Genomic DNA, 25,273 nt, shown 5'->3' on the forward strand with positions numbered 1-25,273 from the left:
ATATAAATAAATTATTATTATTATTATCATAGAACAAAAGCAAAGGTAACCATGTCCAGTAATCTAAACTGAAGATGAGGAAGTGGCATCCAGGTTAGCTGACATTGGAGCTATGGATGGAGTCTGCATTTAGTTACGTATAGTCTGAACAGAGCTTCCTTCAAATGCCTGCTCGTATTTTCCAGAATTGGTATTTTCCACAACTGGTGCTTTCCGTGGTTTCACAAGTGGGTTGAAAGCACTGCTGCTGTGCTTGAAACATACTCACATTTTGCTGTCCAGGAAAACTATAAAACACACACCATACAACCAAACCAGTTCTGTAGGTTTTCCATGTGATTAATATTTAGCTAGGGAAAGGTAAACTGTGGGACAACTCTAAAAATAAAGGGTGTTAAAAAGTTTTACACTGAATTTTAATGTAATGGAAAAGTAGATTTCCAAGATGATGCTGACAACTTTTCTTGCTTTGTTATCAGCTGATATAATAACATGTGGAACACAGGTAAATTAAGTTGTTATAACTATTATTAATGTAATATGTGTCTATGTCATTTTCAGGTAGAAGAAATGTACATTAAGTTGTCATAACTGTTTAGCATGCTATATATATTCATTTCAGAATATAAGCCCTTTGCCCTTCCCTGCACTGCAAATCCGTGGCACGAAATATTTTTCATCTGCTTATCTTGTTTGAATATTTAATGTCTGCGTCATCATGTGGGTTGAGACTTTGCATTAGGCTGTGAACGAAAGTCAGACTTGAATGGACACAGCTTCATCAACTTGGATTTGCATGAACTGATAAGCCAAGAATAAGTCTTGCATCTGTGGCGATTTGGACCTTTGATAGTGGATTGATGCTAGAGATGCTTGCTCAGGTGGAGTCTATCTCTCTTTGAGGTGAGTTTAATTTATTATTTGGAGATTCTGGTGGAGATTTTGTGAAGACATTGGGCTAAAGACAGTAAAGAGTTTCCTCCTCCTTCAATTATTCTGCCCTGGTTAGCAGAAACTACAGGAGGGGAGGGGGAAATCTAAAAACCCTGTCCAGTACATTAGCTGGACAAACTTTGAATTAAAGCACAGTGCTCTTCTCAAGAATTCTGAGAATATACACTGAACTCTTTGCCTTCTTTTGGGAAGATTTCCTATAAAATGACTCTGAATCCACACGCAAGATTTTGGATGTTTTTAAAAAACAAAACAGGAACCAAATCTCTTTCTCTCATCATTTCAAAGTTATGCATATTTATCGCAAATATAAGATGCTAGTTATAGTTGGCAACTCACTAAAGTGACATTTAGTCAATGGGCATCTTGTTTTTAATTGGTTTATTTTAGTTGGAATAAAAGTTATGTTTAAATTATGCCTGAAAATATTGCAGTAGAAGTGAGATACTCTGAACTGTCTGGGTTTCTTTGTTTGTTTAGCATATAAATCTTTGCAGTAAATAAAGTATCTCAATTCTGAAATCATTATGCTGCTTATATTTGAAGACACATAGCAGTTTCCCTTGCTTAGGAAATGCTGAAAGACAATGTATTATTTGGAAAACATGTGAAACATGGCTAGTCTGAAGAGATATACATAAATTGTTTCCTGCAATGACCTCAGAATTACAATATTTTCATCTGAGATAGCCCTGATTAAAAACAAGTTAACTAGACATTAAAAGAAAACCACCTTTTGCAGTGGGTGGATTGATCACATGAGATGAGGTGCATATCCTAACACAAAAAGTGTTCCTTTACCAAGAAAATTGTTCCCTTGTGTATTGCATGCTTAAATATATTTTCACACTAAATAAAAGATGCTTTAGTGCATACTTCTGTTTCACAAGCAGTCCTGCACTCCTGTTTCTGAGAACTCCTGAGATGAAGAAAATTTGCTTGTAGCTTGTGCTTTCCATGGGAATAAATGAGGTGCCAGTACTCATGTTTCAATAAACATGCTGTGGGTGCCAGCACACAGTGGCTGCCATAGGTAGCAAAAAAAGAGGAAATGGTATTCTGTACTGGTGAGTATGGTAATAAAAAGCACTGCTTATAACTATGGTTGCAGTTCCAACCGTGTCTACTCAGTAAGTCCCATTGAATTCAGTGGGGCCTACCTCCAGGAAGGTGGGGCTACGATTCCAGCCTAAGAAACCTGACTGTGGGGGAAGTTCCAGTCATTTATCCCGATTCCACCTCCCCAGACATTATTTCAGCTGTGCCCCACTTTCCCATCTACCCCTGAGCTGTTGCCACAGGCTAAAAGCATGAGATAGGGTGAGGCCTGCTTCTGATCTTCCAAACTTTGAGGAGGAAAGAGGTAAAAAATATTTTCCTGTTCTAATCCAGGAACTGTGATTGGGTGGTTCTGTTTAGTTGTCTTCCCTTCCACCAACAGAACTGAATTCGTGTTCACAGAATAGGGTTTTCTCATGGGTCTCCTAAGAATGTGCTTCTGAAAACTTGGGGGCCCTTGGAAAAGGGGGCAGTGTGGAGGGCCGCAGGGGGGAGGGGACCACAGAAGTTTCCCCATTGTATGAATGGAACAGAAATTGCACGCTGAAATTATCCAATGATTTGCTAGTCCAGCATGCCTTTCTTCTTCTTGTGTCACAAGATGGATAAATAGATTCCACTTTTACAATGCTGATCTATTTCCTCACCTACTGGAGTTCCTTATTCCCCGTAAGCACCAGGTACTTTCTTAGTGCATGTTTCAATCTACATTTATTAAAGTAATGTGAAATGTTTTCATTAGCCATGCAAAATCTCACGCTGTGCTTCTAACATTCTGCCTTTCCAAAATTCTTTACAGAACTAAGAGTCAGAAAAACTAAACAAGTTTTTTGGGGGTCTCTCTCTCTCCTTTAAAGAAACTCCATGGGAAATACAGGCACACTCAATTCCAAGCTGTTTACATTCCTAAACAGTAGCACTCACTTTTCTGGGACTATAAACAGTAGCACTCACTTTTCTGGGACTATAAACAGTAGCACTCACTTTTCTGGGATTATAAACAAAGCAAATGCAACATGTGAACAATTTGGGTGAAATCTAAGAATGAGCATCCACTTTATGTTTGAAACCAAGGGAAGATGATGAGGGAAAAGCATTTTTTGGCTTGGCTCCTGCATCCTGTTATAGGCTTGTTTGCAGAGCTTAGGAAAGAGGCTTACACATTCCATTTACGCAACATCCGCAATGAAACTGTTAATGAGGGGCAACAGCAAGCCCAGCCGATGAGTATTGGCAGGTCTGTAGCCCAAGTGGGGCCACTGAGTAACAGGAGAGGTATCAGCATGTTCAGGGGAGCCCTGAAGTTTGCAGAAGTAGGAGTAGTTCTTGGGAGAGGGGACTTAAGGTATGGCACCTCTCTCTTGTGGGTGGGGGGACGACGCAACCCATTGAAATCTGAGCACATTTAGAGGCCACAGAATCTTAAGTGTATATTGGGAGAAGGGCAGGAAATGGGGAAGTGGAATGCAGTATCCCCAAAGAGCTGGAATGGGGAGCATTTAGTTGGCTTTAAAAAAGGATTAGACAAATTCGCGGAGTACAAAGCTATCAATGACTACAGGCTGTGATGACTATATTCTACCTTCACTATTGGAGACATTATGGCTCTGGATACCAGTTGCTTGGAATCACAGCTGGAGAAAGTGTCTGCTTTCTATAGGTATCTATCTATCTATCTATCTATCTAATCTATCATCTATCTATTTAAAATTGTATACCGCCCCTCATCCATAGATCTCAGGGTAGTTCACAACATTACAATATAAAAAACACAAAAGACATAATAAAAATAAAAACAAAAACATACACTAATAATTCCCCCTCTGACTGATGTCAATCAGTGGTTAGCCAATGTGAGAAGGGGTTGCTTCATCCTCTAGGGCACGTTCTATGTTCTTATGTTCATTCTGCACAGCAACATTTTGCTAGATATATAATATACAGTGGTACCTTGGTTTACAAACAGTCCTGTTTACTATCTATTCGGTTTATGAACTCCGCAGAACTGGAAGTAGTGTCCTGGTTTGCAAACTTTACCTCGGTCTAAGAACGGAATCCAAATGGTGGAAGGGCACCGACGGCAGGAGGTCTCATTAGGGAAAGTGTGCTTTGGTTTAAGAACAGACTTCCGGAACGGATTTAGTTTGTAAAGTGAGGTATCATTGTATAGTTATATTGTTTTTTTGTAGAATCTGTTTTAAAAGAACAGGGATTATATCCAACATGTTTATAGCCACGCACTACTGGAGGGCAGGGGCGGGGAAGCCTTGCCATTTCCACTGTAGAGCAAGCAATTAGTATTGTTCACCCATAGCTCTTAATATGTCTTGTAATATGTGCTTACCGTACACAGCAATTGTGTATCTAGTAGTTCTGCTTTTTCAGACAAATATTAGCAGATAGATCTGCTGGATTACGCCTGTTTGCTCAACAAAGTAAGCAGAACTCAGCCACCGAGTGTTGCTTTCTGTACACAGTGACCCCTTTGAAAAAGAAGCACAAAACAGAGCTCCGTTTGTGCCTTTTCTTCCCTTTGTAGAGGCTTGCGCAAAAGGTTGACTGCATGCGCTATGCTGCATGGCTCCTTTTGTTCCTAATGTGCCTATAATGTTTAATTAAATAGTAGTAAGGATTTGCCTTTCCAGTGAGTGGAGTGGAAAAAGTTTGTAGAACCATTTGCTTGGTCCTTTCTCTCTCTTAGCAGCTGCTTCCTGGACATACTGGCTTTTAATAATGTACTCCATTATTTGTAAACGGGACTTGTACCTTTTAGGAACAGCTTACAAGCTGGGTGGCTTCTCATCTAAAGATGTCTTGCAAGAAAGCCCACTTCAAGGGAATGGCAAACTGAGGCTATGGCAGAGACCACACATTTTAACAGAGAAGGTAGAAATTTGAGATTGTTTAAAAGCCTACTTTTGCCATTCTACAGCATCTTCCTCTTACTGTATAAAAAAAGACCTCCAAGATGGACTACGTTAAAGTATTTTTTTTTGGGGGGGGGGGTAGAAGAAAGAGCAAAATATATTCTCTTCCAGAAAATATCTCTCTTATTCAAGACACACAGAAAGAGGCAGTTTCAAAAGCTGACTTGGCGGATGATATCTAGCTAACGCAGCCCTATATCAGGAAGTTGACATTACAGGCAGCAGCTGTTTTAGGTGCCTCCGATATGTATGTGACCATGCACATGCGCATGTTGCTGAACCTGTAACTGACCCAAATACACACAAAAAGGGGGAGAATGGGGCAGGCCAGGGGCAGAATGGGGTGTTTGCAGGCTTTCTCAATGGTGTTTCAAATATACGTGATTCCACCTAAATGTGTGGTATCTTGGAACGTAACCCCCATATAAATTAGAAGTTGCCATCATCATCATCATCATCACCACCACTGCAATCCAGTTCTTGCCCCTTGCCCCCTTTGGCAGGGCTTTATGGAGTGGCTGAACCACCTCTTACCGCATTCACAGACCTACCACACAACTGGAGCGGAAGTTAGGAGGACAGGAAGATAGCTGACTGTGCAAGCCTAGAAAGGTATGATGGCAGTGAGATCTGAAGGGGACCCAGCCTAGAGATGGGGGAGAAATTTGATTCAGTTGGCATTTAAATGCAAGTCTATCAAATCCGCAGTTTTCAAAGCTGTATGGGAACCAAAACGCAGTCTTCCTTTGAAATTCGCATGTCTCTGAATTTTTAAATGCAATTCTCCAACCAAGCAATGCTTACAAAAGGTGTTAGGGGAAAGTGTGAATATATTTGTGAAAACAACATACAAAAAATGCATCATAGGAGGGGAAATTGCTTGCAAATTAGTCAAGGCTGCATACAAAATGTTTTACTCGAAGAAATTCATTCTAAAACGCTGGTGGGTTTTGATGAGGATTTGAAAAATAAAGAAATCTCAAATTTGCTGCAGAAATGTGGAGAACAACATTTAAGCATGGAAAATGAGAAACAGAAAGAACTGGAAAGGGCAGCTCCTTCTGTCCCCTGGTCCAAAAGTTTCTGGGCCAACGTATCCCCTCCCCACCTTCATCACATCCCATTGGGGACTTTCTGTTGGCTATTGGTGGCGAGGATCTTATGAGAGGTCCTCTACCACCTGCACATTTGACAGATGGAAGATGGAGTGCAGGGACAGAGTGTCATTTGTCACAGCCATAGAGCTGGGCAAACAAGTAACACAGCACAAGGGGTTTGGATTGCTCTATTAGCCCTACTCAGAATAGACCCATTGAGTAGAGGCTTCTGAGTAAACATGTTTAGAACTTGGCTGTAAGATATGTAGGGCCCAAGCCATTTGGGATTTATAGGTTAAATCCAGTAGCTTGAATTTGCCTGGAAAGCAAGAGGGCCTGGAGCCTATTGTTGCAACACAGATTTTATTCTCTGGGAAACTGGGTGCCAACCTCACTGCTCTCTCCATTGCTTTAGTTACAAGGCAAACCGCTCTGTGCTGCACCAGAGCATGTTCCAGAGCATGCACCAGAGCATGGCATGTTCCCGTGCCATTTTTTTGTGGCACTTGTAAACTAGATGCAGATATTATAGCTTCTATTTAACCGTTTATGTCTGCTACTTTTTAAAAAGATTATTTAAAAAGGAAAAAAAGTTTAAAGGATATGTCTTACAGTTTCCTTTAATTGCCAACCCTAGTTTGTCAAACGCTGAGAAAATAGTTCACTAAAAAAGGAATTGTCCCAAATTAAACATTGTTGCATTTGGATGGCATGACTTTCCATGGAAAGTTCAAGACTAGCATAAACATTATGATGGGATGCTCTAGGGCTAAAAATCTTTGCTAATGTTAGAAAAATACCTCAGCTAAATACATCAACTAATAGGTCTTACCTAAACAAAGTGAGACATTTACAGGCAACCCCATTTTGTGTGTGTTCAAAGCATGCACAAACATGCACAAGCGAGTCATTTTTGGGCCTGGAAGAGGGTGGTACAGGGGTGGGGCAGAGGTGTAATGGGGCATAACAGGGCTGGGTGGGCATATGCGTGCTCCATCAACACATTTGATGGCCAGGAATGCACCAAAATGTTGCCATATGGGTTCCTACTGAACGTATTTCCAGCCACTCCATTCTATCCCTTGTGGGTCTCCCAGGTAGCATTCTTTGCCTACTGAGGATGCTCAATCCATTCTGGAATTTTTTTGGGGGGGGGGGGGGTTGTCATGGCTAAAATGGCCGCTGTTTCTTTAATGCGAATAAAGTTGGGTCAGCATGACTCAGCGGCCTGCAGCAGGTTGTATATATAAAGTGAGAAATGTTAGTTTGTGCTGAGGCTGGTGTTTGGGTTGGTTGGTTAGTTAGTGCTGGTGTGTATAGTTATTCAGTCGTGTTTTGCACAAAGACTTTTAAGAATAAAACTCTGCAAGGATATTCTTGTGGACTCCTTTTATGCAGACAAGGGTCCGAGGACCAGGCTGAAGAGACAAAGGGAGGTCAGAACCCTTTCCTTCTTTTTTTTTTTGTTTTTTACAAACACTGACATGTGTCTCATTCATAGAGGTTTTTTCATCCTCTGAAAATCATTCTTGAAACCTCTCTCTTGTGTGTGGATGATACTGTTTGGGCTACATAAGGATTGGCACTTACCCTTGAACTTCATAAATAAAAAGAAATATTGACTTGATAATGCAAGAAAAGCTGACATAATTTGCAACTTGTCTAGTAAAATGAAGTCTTTCTAAGGTACGGTATTTGTTTAAGCAACAACACATTGTTCAATATATGTATAATTATACCATAATAAATTGTCATAAACTTACACTTGCCCCCTCACACTTCTGAAGGCAGTCCTGTTTAGTGAAGTTTTTAATGTTTGATGTTTTATCATGTTTTTAATATTCTGTTGGGAGCTGCCCAGAGTGGCTGGGGGAACCCAGCCAGATGGGCAAGGTATAAATTTATTATTATTATTAAGCATAGATTTGGGGAGAGATGAGAAACAAAGGTGTGGGTTTGCAATACATTTTTCCAGAGAGCTACATCCCATGAAGTGTCAGGTGGCAGATTAGTAGCACAAATTTCCACCTCCAAAAGTGGTTCAAATGTTCCTGTTCCACATATCTCTTACCTCTCAGCTTTCTGTTACTACATCTCTTGCCTTCCTCAGTAAAAATGTTCCAGAGGAGATGGTAGGCACAGAATGACGAAGTGGAATATCCTTATAAAGATTTGATTGATTGATTGATTGATTGAGTGAGTGAGTGAGTGATTGAAGACCAAATGATGAATCAACTAACAGCCTCAGCACTCTGCAACCAGATGAATTTCACTGTTTTGTATTTCCAATCACCATTATTGCATTGCTTATTAGAAATTGCCTAATTGCACATTTTCTTCTGCAATGTCTTATGGTGATCTTTTTATTTCTAAAATGCCCTTGTACTGTATACCATATTTGTGTGAGTTGGTTTTGGGGCTAATATTTGCTCAGTTGATTATGCTTTGATTCTGCATTTTCTCCCTTATAGGGACAATGAAACTGGCCCTGCATTGAGTAATCTCTGGATCTGAGTAATCCTGGGTTATATTGGGCCTAATCTGAGGCACTAAATAGAATCCCAGCCTAGATGATGTTTTGAATGAGATCACTGCTAGTAAGTCTAATAAAGCTGGGAGCCTAAATCTGAGTCCTCCTGCCAGGCACTCTACAGAACAATATTTAGATCTGTGCTAGATTTGCATTTTTATAATCTACAGCCTATTTAAATGGAATGTCTCTTTCTCTTAGCTAAAGTGCTTTTCTTAATTTGTTTGTTTGCATTATTTTATTATTCCCCTGCTCCATTCAACGAAACTGACAGATAGTGATGGGAATTATTATTTCTTAATGCAATTATTTCTCTAACTGATAAATGTTAAGAATTGTCCAATTAGATCAGACTTGATTAGCTAGTCCTTAAAACAGAGCCATTTGTCATCATTAGGCGTAAAGGAGACTGGAGACAATTACTCACAAGGAAAGTAAAATGAGGAAATGTAAAATATTAAATTAATCAGGATGGACATAGTAAATTGCAACAAGATTGACCCGACACATTAATTTAAGCTGCAATGGTGAATCTAGGCATCCTTAAAGGTTTATCTTCCCTTCCCTTCTTAAATATTTTGGCCTAAGATAGACTTCTCTAACAAAGTACTCTCCAAATGTTGTTAGAACTCCAATGCTCAGCCCCAGCCAGGAAGGTCAGGATGAAGAGAGTTGTGCTGTAAAACATCTAAAGGACATCAGGTTGGGGGTGGCTTAAAGAGAGACCAATGGCTTTGGCAAAAATTCAGATGGAGACCCTTCACTCCAAAACATTTCATGGCCTCTTGTGTTCTGGAATCCATCATTTAACATAATTTATCATGATCTCATTCATGATGAAGAGAACACAGAGGAGAATTTCTTAGAAATGAATCAGCAAAACAGCCCACAAAAAGTCAAGGAAACCAGATTGAAAGGGAGCAGATGAACCTTTGGATGAGTAGCACCTTCAAGATACTAAATCTTCTGTCACATCAGTGGGAATATTTAAGTCCAGCTGTTTTCATCTAAGCTGTCCTGAGTCCAACATGGTTATGAAGAGAAGGCCTTAGAAGCATAGCTCATACATCATTCCATGCTGCACCGCAGTAAAGATGGAAAGTAAGGATTTGGACCTGTCGTGTAAAATATTCACTGTCTGGAAAAAGCATTTCAATCACTTGGGGGTGTGGGAACTCTCTTAAGAGTAACGTAGAAAATCTCACGGACTAAATGCCCAGAAAGAGATTCTCAAGGGAACCATTTGCTAGGCTAGAAGAGTGTATTGGTGTGTTTCCAAAATGATGTATTTCTTTATCTATTTATCTATTTATTGATATCCTCATTTCAACTGAGTTTTTATCATGCCAGGAACAAGACATTTCCACATCCTGACAGTCTAATCCTTTTTTTGCTTTTTGCCACTATCCTCTGTAGCGCTGCAAGCAAAGTATTGTATGCAGCAGCTAAAGTGTCACCCTGTGCAAGGCAAGTGAAACAGACTTTCATCCCTCCCCTCCATAGCGATTTATTCCAGCAAACAACTGTGTTGGCACTAAGAAGAATGGGAAGCCTGGGAGAGGGGAGAATACCGAAGAGTTTTACCTGCTGAGTATGCAGTACTGTCTAGGCCAGCTCCTACTGCATCACAGTCATTTCTTGGTAACTGCAGTGTTGTAATCAGTACTATTGAATGATTAATTATTTGGCTGGAACGTGTTCCACCTCCCCCTTTAATCATGCTGCTCAAGTCATTTGGGTAAATAGGCAAAGTCCATTTGTATTAAGGAACTGGTTTGTAGACTGGATTGCCAGTGTTCCATTTCTGATTGAAAAGCCGCATCCCCTTCCTCCTCCTCGTGATTGTTTTATTTTTTACTGGAAAGCCCACTGGCAAATATTGTGATAACCTAATTGACAGTGTGAAGTCTTCTTGCATCATGATTTTCCTCTGTACATTATTTACACATCGGGTCTTTAAAAGCCGAATATGTCAGCCTAAAGATTGCTAACACCTTGAAAGGGCTCAAAGGCTTATGTCAGGCTTGCACAACTGACATAAGATGTGGAAACTTTTTCCTCTTGACGGCCATATTCTGATGGGGAAAGTTGCCACAGTGGCGCTTGCACACATGTGGTGAGAGGAGCCAAGTCCCCAAACCATTTGTGTGCCCAGACAGACACACACACACACACACACACACACTACAAAGTGCATTCACACAATCACACACCCTTAATGAAATCCCTCTCTCACATAACATTCACACAATTACAAACTCTTAACACAGAAGAAAATAAAACTCACACCTTTTGTCTCGGCCCTAAAATAAATATTCATGTTGTAATTTTCTCTCTTGGCAGGAAGCCCCCTTCTTCTGGATGGTAACAATAAATAGATCCTGTTTTGACCATAAAAGAAGAACTGCACACACCACAATCAGACTGGGCCTAATATGTGCTTTCAGGAACCTGAGTCTTTAGGAAGGATGCAGTTGTGTTGTGAACACATAAATGGCTCCTGCATAAAGAGCAGCTGGTCAATCAGCATTCGTATTTCCATGTATATCTTCATGGTGTGTGTGATCCTGGCTACCCTTGCTGGCAATTTGACTGTGATCATCTCAATATCGCACTTCAAGCAGCTCCACACCCCAACCAATTTCTTAATCCTCTCGATGGCCACAGTGGACCTTCTCCTTGGTTTCCTTGTCATGCCTTATAGCATGGTGAGGTCGGTTGAGAACTGCTGGTATTTCGGAGAATTCTTCTGCAAAATCCACACCAGCATCGATATCACTCTGAGTACAGCCTCCATCTTCCACCTCTCTTTTATCTCCATTGACCGCTACTACGCCGTGTGTGACCCACTGCGATACAAAGCAAAGATCAGCACAGGGGTCGTATTGATCATGATCTTCATAAGTTGGGTCTTCCCTGCTACATTTGGCTTTGGGATGGTCTTTTTGAAGTTAAACATGATTGGAGCAGAAGAGACCTTCCATAAGCTCATCTACTGCGTGGGAGGCTGCTTTGTCTTCTTCAATGAAACGTCAGGAGTGGTGGCCTCCGTGGTTTCTTTTTACATCCCTGGATTTGTCATGTTGTGTGTCTATGGGAAGATATACACTATAGCCAAAAGGCAAGCCAGGTCCATTAAGGCTGCTGCAAACCAAATACAGATCAGATTTGAACATCACATCTCACACAGCAGAGAACGAAAAGCAGCCAAGACTTTAGGCACTGTGGTCGGGGTCTTCCTCATCTGCTGGTTCCCATTCTTTTTCTGCACGGCAACAGACCCCTTTATGAATTATGCAATACCTCCCATTCTCATTGATGCCCTGGTTTGGTTTGGTTACTTGAACTCCACCTTCAACCCAATTGTTTATGCATATTTTTACCTGTGGTTTCGAAGGGCCTTGAAGATGATTGTACTGGGGAAGGTTTTTCAGCAAGATTCATCCAGGACTCAGCTCTTTATGGAGTGAAGCACGTCGAGCTTTGAGAGCATTTTCTTCAGTATTTTACCAGGCACTGTCCATTTTGAAGCAGAAGGTCAAAGTGAAAAAGCATGTGTGATGCTTCAGTGCAGTTGCTCCACAGCAGCCCCATCATGACCCAGAAACAGGGTGCAGACAAATAACCAACCAAGAGAGAAGTATGGGTGCCAATAGGCCATAACTTATTGGCAAATAGGCATAGGCAGAGCAAGCATGGCATTGGGTGACAATCTGTTGACATCAGAGACTTTCAACCTGTAAGCCAACTTTCATTGGCTGGGGCATCCATTTGGTGGGTTATCCAGCTCTTAGAGACCAGTGTGGTACAAAACCAAGCATCTGAGACCACTGGTAGCTTGAGATGACTGCTGACCAGCCCAGCCCACTGGACCTTGAGCTGGGAGCTGCTAACCTTTCAGGCCCTCTAAAGGGAGCCCCCTTTATTCACTCAGCCTACCCAATTCTATTTCTGCCAAGTTGCAACAAAGAAGAAGGAATGCATAACAGAACTCTTGCTACCCACCCAGAGAAAGACTAAGGGCCGGTGTGAAATTCATTTTCAGCCCTGTTAACCAGCAGCTGCTGTAAGCCCCAGGACATTTTGTCGAATCATAGAAAAGGAGGAAGGAGGCAGAGTGAAATGGTAGCTGGTAGCTTCCTGTGTTGAGGTGATAGCCTGGGTGATGGGCTGTTAAGAGAACAAAGGGCTCTGTGCGAGACAGAGAATAGGTAGGGGCCCCCCTCAACAGAGAAAGCCAAGTTTGGAGGAGAGAGTTAGCAGTGATATGGCCTAGAAGGAAAGTAGCAAGCTGGGGAGAAAGGGAGAGCAGTGTTTGATTTCTGTTTGACTCCACGGCTGTGGCTATGAAAGAAACAAGATGCTTTTGGGGTGTTAATGCTGTGAACCCCTCCATCGGAGGTTCAGGTTGTATATATGTTTAATATAAACCATATATCATAAAGACACCCTAGTCTCTGCCATGCCTCATTTCCAAAAGGAAACACGAACCCTGGAATTGCTGCAATGTCGCACTGCTCACATTATATTAAGAAACAGAAAGTGGGATTAATGGCTATGAGCTTCATTCCCGCTCTTTCTCTTTACATTATCACTAATGAAATGGCCCTTGTTTTGATGGGAAAGGGATTGTGAAAGAAAGAGCTGCATATTGCAGAGATGCTTGGGGTTGGGTCAGGCTGTGAGGGCACTGGAACAGTGCCTTCAAATGCAGTGCTCCACTTAACATTTGCTATACACGTGGGTTTTTATTGTTGTTGTTTCTTAAACCTGTGCAGTTACCAGATCTTTCTAGTATGTGATGTTATACAACAGATGACAATAAAACACATTTGCTGATCAAAGCAACATGTCTGCTTTTGTAAACCTGGCTTAAATATGCTGATTACTGAAATGAAAATTGTGGCTCCACTCCCCCCTTTAAGTAAAAGACCTGACTTTTTACAAAAAGGAAAGTTATGGGGAAGGGTCATAGTTCATAGAGTTGGAAGGGTCATCTAGTTCAACTGCCTGCAATGCAGGAATCTCAGCTAAAGCATCAGTGACAGATGGTCACCCAACCTCTGCTTAAAAACCTTCAAGGAAGGCGAGTCCACAACCTCCTGAGGGAGACTGTCGAAAAGCTCTTATTGTCAGAAAGTTCTTCCTGTTGTTAAGTCAGAATCTCCTTTCTTGTAACTTGAAGCCATTGGTTCGAGTCCTGCTCTCAAGAACAGGAGAAAACAAGCTTGCTCCATCTTCCATGTGACAGCCCTTGAGATATTTGAAGAAGACCGTTATCATATCTCCTCTCAGTCTTCTTTTTTCCAGGCTTAACATACCCAGCTCCTTCAACAGTTCCTCATAAGGCTTGGTTTCCATCATCTTGGTCGCCCTCCTCTGCACATATGTAGTAGAACATCTGCTTTCCATACAGAAAGCAGGTTCAATCCCTTGTCTTGAAACCCTGGAGAGCTGCTGCCAGCCAGTGTGGACAATTCTGAGCTAGACTGACTCAGTGCTATGTGGCTTCCTGTGCTCTGAATTCCTCTCAGTACCAGTGTGCCTGATTTCCCTTGATGTAATTCTCCTTGATTAGGTTTCGCAAACCACTTATCGTATGACTGAAAATTTTACTACTTATTTAAAGTTCATATCTTACTTTTCTTCATACAATGTCAGGGCAGTTCACAGCAAAGAACACATCAGACAATTGCTAACAGTAAAGCATGATCACTCAGTAAAATGAGACAAAACACCTCCCATTTGTCAATATGTCACTGCCAGTTCAATATTTCTTTGACTACATTTTAAATTCCTTCCTAACAAATAGATCAAAGGTTGACCTTGTATCTGTCAGCATGATTATTTAAGTATGTGACCTAACTCAGAAATAGCTTCTTCCTTTTGTGTGTCATTAGGCAAAGTTTCCCCAAGAGTCTCGCTGCCTTTTGTTTTCAAAGTATAATGTCCCATCAGAGACAACCATGTTTTTGCAAAAGTCCTGCAGTATATGGCTTCATTAGCACCTAATCAGTGCTGTTGTGTAGCTGTCCTCACTAAAACTGAGAAATGCATCAGAGATGTGTTAATGAGGTCTCTTGGTTTCTGTTCAGATCCAGTCGTGTAGCAAATGAGAAGCAAATGAGGGAAATGTGTTGCGCTTTTGTCGGATCCCATTTTGGATGGAAATTAACCTGTGAGCAGGTAAACAAATATGCCTTCAAAGCATCATTAGTCTTATTAGAACCTGAGACATGGGTGATCAGCACATCTAATTGCTCATCTAACTGAACAGGTCCCAGAGGCCAACTCCCTTTCCCTTTTGTTTTAAATAGGTACTTTGTGGACGATGTCATCTTTTTCTCTTTCATGAGAACTAAAAAGATCATGAAGACTGATAGTATGAAAGCATTTGCTTGGCGAACTACTACTGGTGAACCAGGTCAAGTAAATCAAGCAATTTGCTAGTGAATTAGAAATTCAAAGAGACAGTTGTGTCTAATCACAACTACCCCATTTTTTTTCAATATAGCCGCCGCCTCTTCCTCTCATAATGGGGGGCCACTTTCTCTTCTATTCCCTACTACACACCCATTGTGTTTCCTCCTCTCTGGCTTTTCCTTCTAGCCTTCTACTCTTCCCAATGGGCTGCTCTCTGAGAGTCAAAGTAGTCATGATGATGAATATGCCATTGGAAACTGCAGTGAAAAAGCAAGTGTAGGGACCCCCACTTTTTTATACGGGAAGAGAAGCCACAACCCTTTCCTTACCTGTCAAGGTCCTCAAAGAAAATTGTTTTCTCTGTTCAGGGTATTTCAGGTAATAATTCTGAAAGTTCAATTTTCCACTGGCCTTTTCCTGCTCATCACTGTCATGCCCTGGCCAGGGATGATCTGGAGCCCCCAGAAAGCAGCCGAGTAGGAGCCGGGACCCTTGTGGGAGACTAGCAGGGACCACTCCCAGCAGAAAGCAAGATCATTGACTGAAGCAGAAGGCAGAACCACCATCAAGCCCCTGCAAATGACAGCACCTCTAGAGGCAGGCCAAGATAGTCACAGTTAGGAGGAGTGCTTGGTTGCAGAAGAGGATTCCTTGTGAGGAGGGTCCTTTTCATGAGGAGGACTCTATGGAAACCTCTAAAGGGCTTCAGCTGGGCCCATGGTGAGGTTCTGGTAGCTCTGGCCTAAAAGCCTCAACGTGAGGCTGAGAGAGCTACTGGAACAACATCTTGCTGCCAGCACTGTGATCTGCTTACCTGGACCTTGGTTTGTCCCTCAACTTGCATTTCCCCCTGAGTCCCTGCTTGACTTAGACCTCCCCCAAACTGGCCCTCAACTTGCCTTGAACCCCTGTTAGAACCACTTGGGCCTTGGGTTGGCTTTGGACTTCGCTGCTCTCTGTTCCTATGATAGCCTTCGTTATATGGACGGTTATCTGGGATCCTGCTAGGATAGGAAACTCACTTCCAGGGAAGTTCCTTTCTCCATTCCTTCCCCCTGCCCTCACAGCTCTCATGGAGATGTAGGCTATGGTTGGAATGTACATAGATGAACCTCAGACTTGTTCACCGACCCCGGTATGGTAGTGGGGAAGAGACTGAAAGCTTTTACTTCTAACTAGTTCAGCATCAATCCAGACAAGCAGTGGTTAATCTTAGATATAGTGTATTGAATCAAGCCAGCTTCAAATAATGGCTTATGAAGCTGTTGTATTTTTAATATGATATCAAGATTAACCACAGCTTACGGTTACGATGTTTCAATAAAATGTGGTTAATTAAAAATGGATGCAATTGCCACATCAGAGGAGGAGAGATAGAATGGAAGCTCAGCCGACAAACTCAGACCTTGCTTAGGCTTGTTCATATAATTGCATCACCATAGCTCAGCCATGGACAGTAGAGGGGTCAATCTCTCTATGTGTCTGTCGCAGTAGAGCTTAAATCACCATGCTGCTTCTTCCTTCTTCCTGTCTGGCAACTGGATATGTGTGTGTTCCACATTTAAAATGGAAAGTATCACATTGGCACCAATGGGAGCTTTTGTCCCAGGGCTAATAGCATTTTGGGGGAGATGGGATTTTCCTTTGGACAGCTCCCTACACACCCATGTTGGTTTCAAAAAGTTTTTAAGCATGCATATTCATTGCTAGAATGCAGTTTAGGTCACATGATCTCATTGGTCTTTGGAGGATCAATCTTTTCATAATGTATTTGGGCAAACCTATACATAGTATATATTTCTAAGCATGTGTATGTATTTATTTTTTAGGATATTGGTCCAAAGGAGCTTAGGGTGAGATACAACAAGCACAAAAGCAAAATACAGCAAACATTAATAAAAGCATGTAGAAACTAAATTTAAAAAAGAAAATCATGAAAGCAAGGAGTTTCACAATAAAAAATAAACAGTTCATTTTATTATCATTTTCAAATCACATTCAAGTCACCTTTTATTTGATCATAAAGTCTGCTAGCTGGTGGAGATTATGTGTGATCCTGAGAGGATCCAACCTTTCTGGAGATTTGACCTCACACTTGTACTTAACCCCACCTCCCAACTAAACTTCAGCTTTTCTTGTGCTTCCTATTCTCTTGAGTTCTGGCTGCCGCGTCATAAAAGCACAGCAGCTTTATAATCCCAGTTTATTTTAAAACAGGATATCGGAAAGGACTGAGCCTTCCAGACGTCTCATTCAAATTTAATGTTTAAATGGTGGTGTGTAAGCGGACTCAGGTAGGAGAAGAAACAAGGATGTAAATGTGTTAAATGCTATTTTGACTTTTTGTGTACCCATCTCAAGGGCTGGGAGAAAGAGGTCTACAGTTTTGGTTTTCATTTTTAAAGAGGTCCACTGTTGTGGAGGAAGATCAGACCTCTTTTCCTCTTCCACAAGGCCAGTGTCTGTCTGATGTTGAGGCACGTTAGGGTTGTTCTGGGAGAGGTTGTAGAGCCACAGTCTTCCAGTTTGCCTGACACGTTCCCAGAACAGGAGGCAGATTATATGAGCCCTGGATCCCAGTGAAGCAGAACAGGAAAGAAGAAAAAGGGACCAAGCAGCCCTCCATCTTCTCTGGCTGCTGACATGAGCTCAATAGGGCATAGGAAAAAGTGGTTTGCCTGCCTTCAGTTCTCCCATTCCTCCCCCTTTTGATTTTGTCCGCCTGTATATTTCTCCACAAAGCCATCTTACCACATAGGGGAGTTATTCACATTTGCCAAATGGGGCAGATTAGTCACAGGGTAGCCTGACAAACTGATCCACAAATTGGTTAACGTGGCTTACTTAGGAGTACTAAGCCAATTACCGATAATAGGATTGAAGAGTCAATCCCATCAGTTACTGCACCAGTAAAGAGGAGTTCAAGATTGGCAAAAATCTTGGCCACTTTGCTTCATGACTTCTGGTTTTGGAACAGACTTTCCCATGGATTCAGGATGAATGACACAATTCTGCTGTGGCATACGCTGGCACACTGCCATGGCAAAGACACTGTTCTGAGGACCAAACTAGATGTGCTCTTACTAAGCAGCAGGCAGCCATTTATCTTGTTTTTCCTTAACTAAATACAGGCGATGGGGAGCCTGATTCTCACTATGAAGGCAACATGCAGAGGGCAGGGAAGCTTATCTGTTGACTCTCCCATTGCACAGAGAACAGAGATTGGCACCCCAGATGCCCTAGATGCCCATTCTTAAGCAGCCTTTTAAAAAAAACATGGGATGAGGTAGTGAAGAGTTGAGCCTCATCTCCTTGTGTGCTACCTCTGCAATAAGAAACAAGATCCTCCTTGTTTGTTAAGGAGAAACAAGATATGGAGAAGCCAGTGACATATCAAGTGTGGGGTAACTTGCATGTCATTCTCAGTGGCCATCAGTCAACACAATCAGCTACAATAGGTCAGACAGATTTACGGTATAGCCTCTGGACAGATTACAGGCGAGCTGCAAAACAGCATGTGTCTCTTTCTGCATTAAATATTCCATATTCCTATTTTCAGATGAAGAATGGTGGTTTTTCTTAACTCCTCTGTGGCTGCCATTGATTGCTCTGGCTTTGGAAATGGAAGCTGCCTTGAAAATCTCAGGTCAGCAGGTGTTCGGGGAGCCATGTACATATCCCTGAGTGGACTCATCGTTGTCACTGTCTTTGGGAATTTGGCAATCATCGTTTCCATTTCGCATTTCAAGCAGCTGCACTCCCCAACTAATTTCCTCATCCTTTCCATGGCAGTCACTGACTTCCTGCTCGGCTTCCTCGTTATGCCCTACAGCATGATCCGATCTGTAGAGAACTGCTGGTACTTTGGGATCACCTTCTGCAAAATCCACTACAGCTTGGACCTGATGCTCTGCTTGGTTTCCATTTTCCACCTCTGCTTCATTGCTGTCGATCGCTTCTATGCCATCTGTTTCCCTCTTCACTATTCATTGAAAATGACTATCCCTACAATCAGGCAATTGATTGTTGTTTGCTGGTCAGTGCCAGCTTCTTTTGCCTTCGGGGTGGTTTTCTCTGAAGCATATGCCTCTGGCATCGAAGGCTATGAGCTTTTAGTTGCATGTTCTAGTTCTTGCCCGGTGATGTTTAATAAACTGTGGGGTGTAGTTCTGTTCTCATTTGGCTTCTTCATCCCTGGCTCTGTGATGATAGGAATTTATGCAAAAATCTTCCACGTGTCCAAAAAGCACCTGAGGGTCATGAAGAGCAGATCTGAAAATGTGGGTGATGAAAAACACAACCAGGTTTCTAAGAGTAAGGACAGGAAAGCAGCTAAGACCTTGAGTATTGTGATGGGGGTTTTCCTCTTGTGTTGGCTTCCATGTTTCTTCACCATTTTAATCGACCCTTTTATAGGGTTTTCCACTCCTGAAGTATTATTTGATGCCATAACTTGGTTTGCCTACACCAACTCCACCTGCAATCCATTAATATATGGGTTTTTTTATCCATGGTTTCGAAAAGCACTTAGGTACATCCTCATAGGAAATATCTTCCACTCACAGTCCTGCACTGCTAACCTTTTCCTTGAAAATCAATAAATTAACATGTGTTCAAGTGAGGCATTCAGTGGTTTCTCTCACATAACATGCCATCCTTTGTATGTTTAAATAAATTCAAAGTATGTACCAGAAGAACTGGAGGTGTGTTGTACCTTGGAACTGTGAATCTATCTCATAGATATTGGAATGTAGTTAAGCTTTGAATTTCACACTTATCTGAATTTTGTACTGTTTGCATGTGCTTTCTTTTGTACACACACATGGACTGAAGTGCTTTAACTCATAGAAAGAAAAGGAATATGTCCAGACCAGTGTTGATGTCATGTGTTTAATAATAACAAAACCCAGGACATAGAGCTTACAGAATGCACACAAATGTATAGTGTATCTGCAGCCATGATACCAAGTGGGGGGAAATCCTCTACACACAAGGAAAATTGGTCAACTCTGGACTCCTTAAGAACGCTTTTGACACATTTTTAAATGTATTTTAAATACAGTTAAATCAAATTTATTTCTTTACAATTATATAGAGAGACTGAAATAAAATATCATGGTGTCACACAAGGAAAATGTCAAGAAGCATATTCTATGAAAACAATAAAGATTGGCCCGTTGTATATCAGTCTATGTATTTTAGCATATCCATTTCATTTGCAATTATCTTTATCCATATTCCAGTGGTAGAAGCACTCCTTTTGGTCTGATGGTCATGGTCCCTCATAGGGAACCTTGGGGGGAGGGGCACACACCAGTGGGGGAGGGCGCAGAGACAAAAAGTGGGTTTAGCAGCAGATGTAGCTGACGTTTCAGCCATGCAGAAACCAGAGGCACATAGACCACATACATATATTTTTTTCCATCCAGGCAAGCAACAGGCATTCTCACCATTCAAGGACACATTCCATCTAAGCTAAAGCCCTTGAAGAGAATGCAGAGCAGGGCTGGAGAGGGCATGGCCTGGCACAGGGTGAAGTTCTGAGGGCCAGACAGAGAGGATTGGAGGGCCTCTTTCAGCCTCCAGGGCCTGACATTTCTCACTCCTGCCATACATCCTTGAAGTTAACAAGGTTTTGCTGTAACTTAACTTGAGCTGAGACTCTCACTCTGTCTTGAATATGCTAAGCTGGACCAATTATTCCTTAACTTTATGCCATTGTGCAATATGTCCTGGAAAACCTGGACAAGTCCTCTTTCGGGGGGGGGGGCAACATGCCCATCTAGGTGGATTTTTACATTTTAAAGGAAATGTCCGGGTTTGGGGGGTTTGAGGGTTTGGGTTGCTCTGCATGCTGTGGCTGCTACCAGCCTGAGTCAGCCCCGGATGTCTCGTTCCCTGGCTCGGGCTGGCAGCAGCTCAGGCTGTCATCTTTTTTGCTCTTCAGGATATGGCAACCTGATATTTACACATTACAAAGAGCAAGATGCAGAGCTCATAAAAGAGCCCAAGGAATACGACTGAAATAATAGTTCAGGTTTGACACTTCCCAAATGAGGCACACTTTTTTGTCAGAAGCAAACAGCTGAGAAGTAAATGCCCCCAAGGGGAAGCCCAGTATATTAACGTCTCCGAAGCAGCTTTTGCATCCCCTATGAATATTCTTCAGAAAAGTCAAAAGCTATTTTAGGTATACCTGTAAACACCTGTATGAAACTTTTCTTCTGACACCATATCTTGGGCTATGCTCATAATTGCTTATTTGCTGGAATGTTGCTTTTATTAAGGTTGTCAGGTCAGGAGTACCCCAGATCCTGGGATTTTGAGGCCCAAACCTGAGGTCTAGAGCCAGGCCTCAGTGATATCATGATGATGGGCCATGGTGATGTCATTAAACATAACACATTAAGTAATAACCATAGTGCAGAACCTGAAAAAGAAGATGTCCTTGCAACCTATGTTTGTTGTGAACTGCTCTTGTGAACAATGGGTGGTAATGATGCAAAGCCAGTCAGTACTGTATACAGTTTTACTTTCCTTCTGACCTCCCTATTTACACACCCTGATCACCAACCATTATACACTTTCTTACTTTTAAGGTGACTCTTTAAGACATTCTTGCTTGTTCAGAAAACAACACCACCACATTTAGGAGTTCATAGGAACACATTGTATTAACATCAGCATACAAAATCAGCTGTGGTGCAGGTCTGCCTGTCTGGCATATAAATCAGTCTAGCAGAAGTGGGGAGCAATCTGGTGGGAGTGGGGGCACTAGCACAAAGGAGATTAACTTCCCCTGCCTCTGATTGGAACAGAAACACACAGAAACAATATATTCCCAAAGCTCAGTGTTTAAGACACAGGATGTGCCAGGAGCTGTAGTCCACCAAAGCAAAAATGGCAAATGTCACAGCAAGAACAGACCTTTACAAACTTCTACTTTACACACAATTCTACTTCTACTTTAGACACAATTTATTCACCAACCTCTGTGTTTAAGACATGTAGGGGAGAGGAGCCCCCCCCCCAAAAGCACTGGGCTGTAGAAACACATTTTGTGAATTAAAATAGCTTCAGGCTCTGGGGAGGGTCTCCTCATGAGCCAGGAGGAGTCTCCAGGGAGCTGATATGTGATTTCGGTTACACATGCAAGGCCCAGAATGTAACCGGGGCATAAATTGGGAGTTTCCTGTACAAAATAATTAACAAAAAAAAACCCTTAACATTCAATAAAAATAATACAGAATGGCCTATTGACTTTCAGTCTCTCTGTGTTTGCATGTTCATTCTATCTGCAATTATCTCTCTCCATACTCCAGGAGTGGAAAACCCCTTTTCAGCCTGATGAGCAATTTCCCTCATGCAGAACCTTCTGGGGCCCACATATCACTGGGAAAAAAGCAGATGGAGCAACAGCTGCCACTCTTGCCTTTGTACAGTAGGTGACTGTCCAGCCTTGCCAAAGCCAGGGGTTTCTACACCCACCCATATTCTGCATATGCATTTATCCAATGGGGCAAGTGAGAGGCATGATCATGATTCAAGGACACAGTCCAGCCAGGCAAAAGCACTTGAGGAGGATGAAGAGCAGGGCTGGTGAGGGTGAGAACTGGGGATGGTTCTGAGGGCCAAGCAGAGAGGACTGGAGGACCTCCTTCATACGCCAAGGCCTTACATTCCCACTCCTGCCAAACCCCCTTGAAATCAACAAAGGTTTTGCTGTAACTTGATGGAATCTGAGACCATCATTCTCTCTTGAACACGTTAGGCTGGAGTAATTCTTTCTGAACTTTGTGTAATTGTAAAAGAAGCTCATGGGCTTTACTTACACGTACCTAGAATAACAAGGATTGCTCGCAAAAAAGCCCAGGGAGTACAGCTGAAATAATTGTTCAGGTCTGACACTTCCAACACCTTTTTGTCGGAAGTAAACAGCTCAGAAGAGACCACAAAAGTAAGTACCGTAAGTGCCCTCAGGGGAGATCCACAATACACTGATGTCTCACGAGCGAGTTTTACATCACCAGTGAATATTATTTAGAAATGTCTGTATGACCAAACTGGAAACTTTTCTTTTGACACCAATTTTTGAACTGGGGCTATGCCCATAATTGTTTATTTATTGGAATTTCATTATGCCATTTGCAGTCTTCCATAGAAAGCACACCAGCTTTGTCTTATGCCTCAGAGAATGGCTGTAGCTCAGTGGACGAGGTTCTGCTTTGCATACAGAAGGTCCCAGGTTTAATTCCCCATAATCTCCAGGTAGGGCTTGGAAAGGTTCCTGCCAAAAATGCAAGAGAGCTGCTGCCACTCATTGCAGACAATATGGAAGTATATGCACCTGTCAGGGGTTCAGGAGCAGAGGCACAGGGAAGAGAGGAAATGGAGAGCGAGGGGGAGGAGTCTGAAGGAAATGTCAGCGATGACAACGGTCCGAGGTCTCTGAGTCTTTCCAGTGAATCGGATGATTCACAGAAAGGGGCTCCCATGGTCAGGGCAAGGGGGACACCCCAGGAAGAAGGGGCCAGAGGGGACTCAGAGAACAGCAGCTGGAAATCTGGACCAGCGTCCACACCAGAGAGCAGAAGGGGGGAGGAGTCCCAGGCATCGGGATCAGGCAGCGCGCTGCCAGCGGGAGAACACGAGGGAGGATTGACCACGCCTCCGTCGGGGAGCGAGGAAACGGTCCAGAGGAAGGTTGAAGGCTGCGCGCGCGCGCCAAGTTCAAATGTACAGGAGGGTGGCACTGTTGGCAGCCCGGATAGGGAGCCAGGTCCTAAAGCCCGACGAAGAGAGAGGGAGGACTCAGGGGGGGTCAACGTCTGCGTCGGAAGAGTCCAGGAAGGAAGGAACCCCGGGGGGTAGCAGGACCCAGAGGAGAAAGGAGAGACGGAAGAGGTGGAGTAAGGCTAGAGTCTTAAACTGGTGCACAGGGGGCGGAGATTCAGACGGAGCTTCGCCGGTCTAAACTCCAGACGTAGAGCTGGGGCGCTGAGGCTTGGAAATGGAAACTATTCTTCAATAAAGACTTTGATACTTTACTACCGGCTAGCGTTGGTCCTTTGTGAGCTGGGACCAGGAGCCAGCTCTGACAGTAAGCTCCGTCTCCTAAAGTTTTGGCACCAAGAACCTCGCCACGTGAGTCGACGCAGCGAGGGCAGAGGAGGGGTGCTTCCAGAGCTCACAAAACTCAGGCAAGATGACTACGGAAGAGCAACTAGCAGCCCTGCAAGAAGCTGTGACACAACTCAGCACGGAGGTACTTGCATCCAGGAAAAGGGAGGAGGAAATGGTTACCGCCTGCCGGGATCTCCAAGTCAGGTTGGACGTGCTTTCTAAACAGGGGCAACCGGGACCCAAATCAGAGGGCATTGGCTTGGGGAGAAGGGGAGGCAGTCTGGTATCTCATTTCGACGGGAGTTTACAGCAGTACCCCAACTTCAGAGCCAACCTGCTGTTTGCGCTGGATCTGCTAGGAAAAGACTTTAGAGATGAGAGAGAGAAAGTGGGGTTTATCTTGTCCCATTTGCATGGGGAGGCCAAAACGTGGCTGAGGAATTTATGGAGAGATAATGATCCGGCGCTCCAAGATGCGAAGGCTTTCATTAAAGCAATGGATTCGTGTTTTTTATCAAAGATAGACATCGACATTGCCAGAAGAGACATACACGGACTTAAACAAGGCAAAGCCAGTGTGAGGCAGTACCATGCACGCTTTTTTGGCTTAGTTCATGCACTGGGATGGGAGAAGGATTCCGCTCCAGTGAGAGACCTCTTTTGGGAAGGCCTGAATGCAGATGTAAAAGCTGAGATTGCAAGGGGGGAGAGACCACAGAGCACTCAGCAGGTGGTCCAGAGGGCGCTAGAGGTTGGAGTGCGCCTGGAGGAACGTCCTTGGAACAGAGAAGAAGGACGTTGGGGAAGGGCGCCAGCCAGAGCACCTCCCTTCTCTCCCAGAGACGCAGCGCGTGCGCAATCCACACCCTCGCAGGGAGGGGGAGAAGAACCGATGGAGATCGGAGGTGCCAGGGCTCAGTCAGCTACCAGAGCCCTAACACCGGGAGCAGTCAAAACGAAGCCTCCTAGAGGGAACAGGAAGTGCTACATCTGTGACAGTGCTCAGCACATGGTGAAAGAGTGTCCCCAGAGGCTCCACAAGCACACTGCAGCTTCGGCAACAGTCACAGAAGCAACTCAACAGAGAACACCACAACAGTTAAACGACGGAGTCTGGCTGGAGGAAGAGGCACTGGGGTCCAGCCAGACAAGTCAATGAA

At 43.1% G+C, this 25,273-nt stretch overlaps 2 protein-coding genes across 4 annotated transcripts; both read left to right on the plus strand.

Annotated features, from left to right (window-relative positions):
• The first annotated feature begins 771 nt into the window (after positions 1-771).
• LOC310675118 (trace amine-associated receptor 1-like) lies at positions 772-12,589 on the plus strand. 2 transcript variants are annotated; one of them, XM_083435240.1, is made up of 2 exons: positions 772-903; positions 10,911-12,589. In XM_083435240.1, the coding sequence occupies exon 2, from the start codon at positions 11,003-11,005 to the stop codon at positions 12,035-12,037; it is 1,035 nt and encodes a 344-aa protein (XP_083291366.1). In that variant the 5' UTR covers positions 772-903; positions 10,911-11,002; the 3' UTR covers positions 12,038-12,589. The 2 variants fall into 2 exon arrangements, with proteins under 2 accessions (XP_083291366.1, XP_083291367.1); XM_083435241.1 differs by lacking the exon at positions 772-903 and adding an exon at positions 10,125-10,208.
• Positions 809-19,591, plus strand: LOC310675117 (trace amine-associated receptor 2-like; the record flags this gene model as incomplete). Of its 2 annotated transcripts, none has more annotated exons than XM_083435239.1 (4): positions 809-903; positions 4,017-4,169; positions 17,208-17,284; positions 18,550-19,591. In XM_083435239.1, the coding sequence occupies exon 4, from the start codon at positions 18,557-18,559 to the stop codon at positions 19,589-19,591; it is 1,035 nt and encodes a 344-aa protein (XP_083291365.1). In that variant the 5' UTR covers positions 809-903; positions 4,017-4,169; positions 17,208-17,284; positions 18,550-18,556. The 2 variants fall into 2 exon arrangements, with proteins under 2 accessions (XP_083291365.1, XP_083291364.1); XM_083435238.1 differs by lacking the exon at positions 4,017-4,169 and adding an exon at positions 14,663-14,753 and having other exon boundaries at positions 815-903.
• Positions 19,592-25,273: the final 5,682 nt, after the last annotated feature.

Source organism: Podarcis tiliguerta (assembly GCF_965153285.1).
Source record: "Podarcis tiliguerta genome assembly, chromosome: 3".
Lineage (NCBI taxonomy): Eukaryota > Metazoa > Chordata > Lepidosauria > Squamata > Lacertidae > Podarcis > Podarcis tiliguerta.

Bases quoted from the DNA above. Each gene is read 5' to 3' on its own strand.
- LOC310675118 (XM_083435240.1), top strand. From the start codon at position 11,003: ATGTGCTTTCAGGAACCTGAGTCTTTAGGAAGGATGCAGTTGTGTTGT.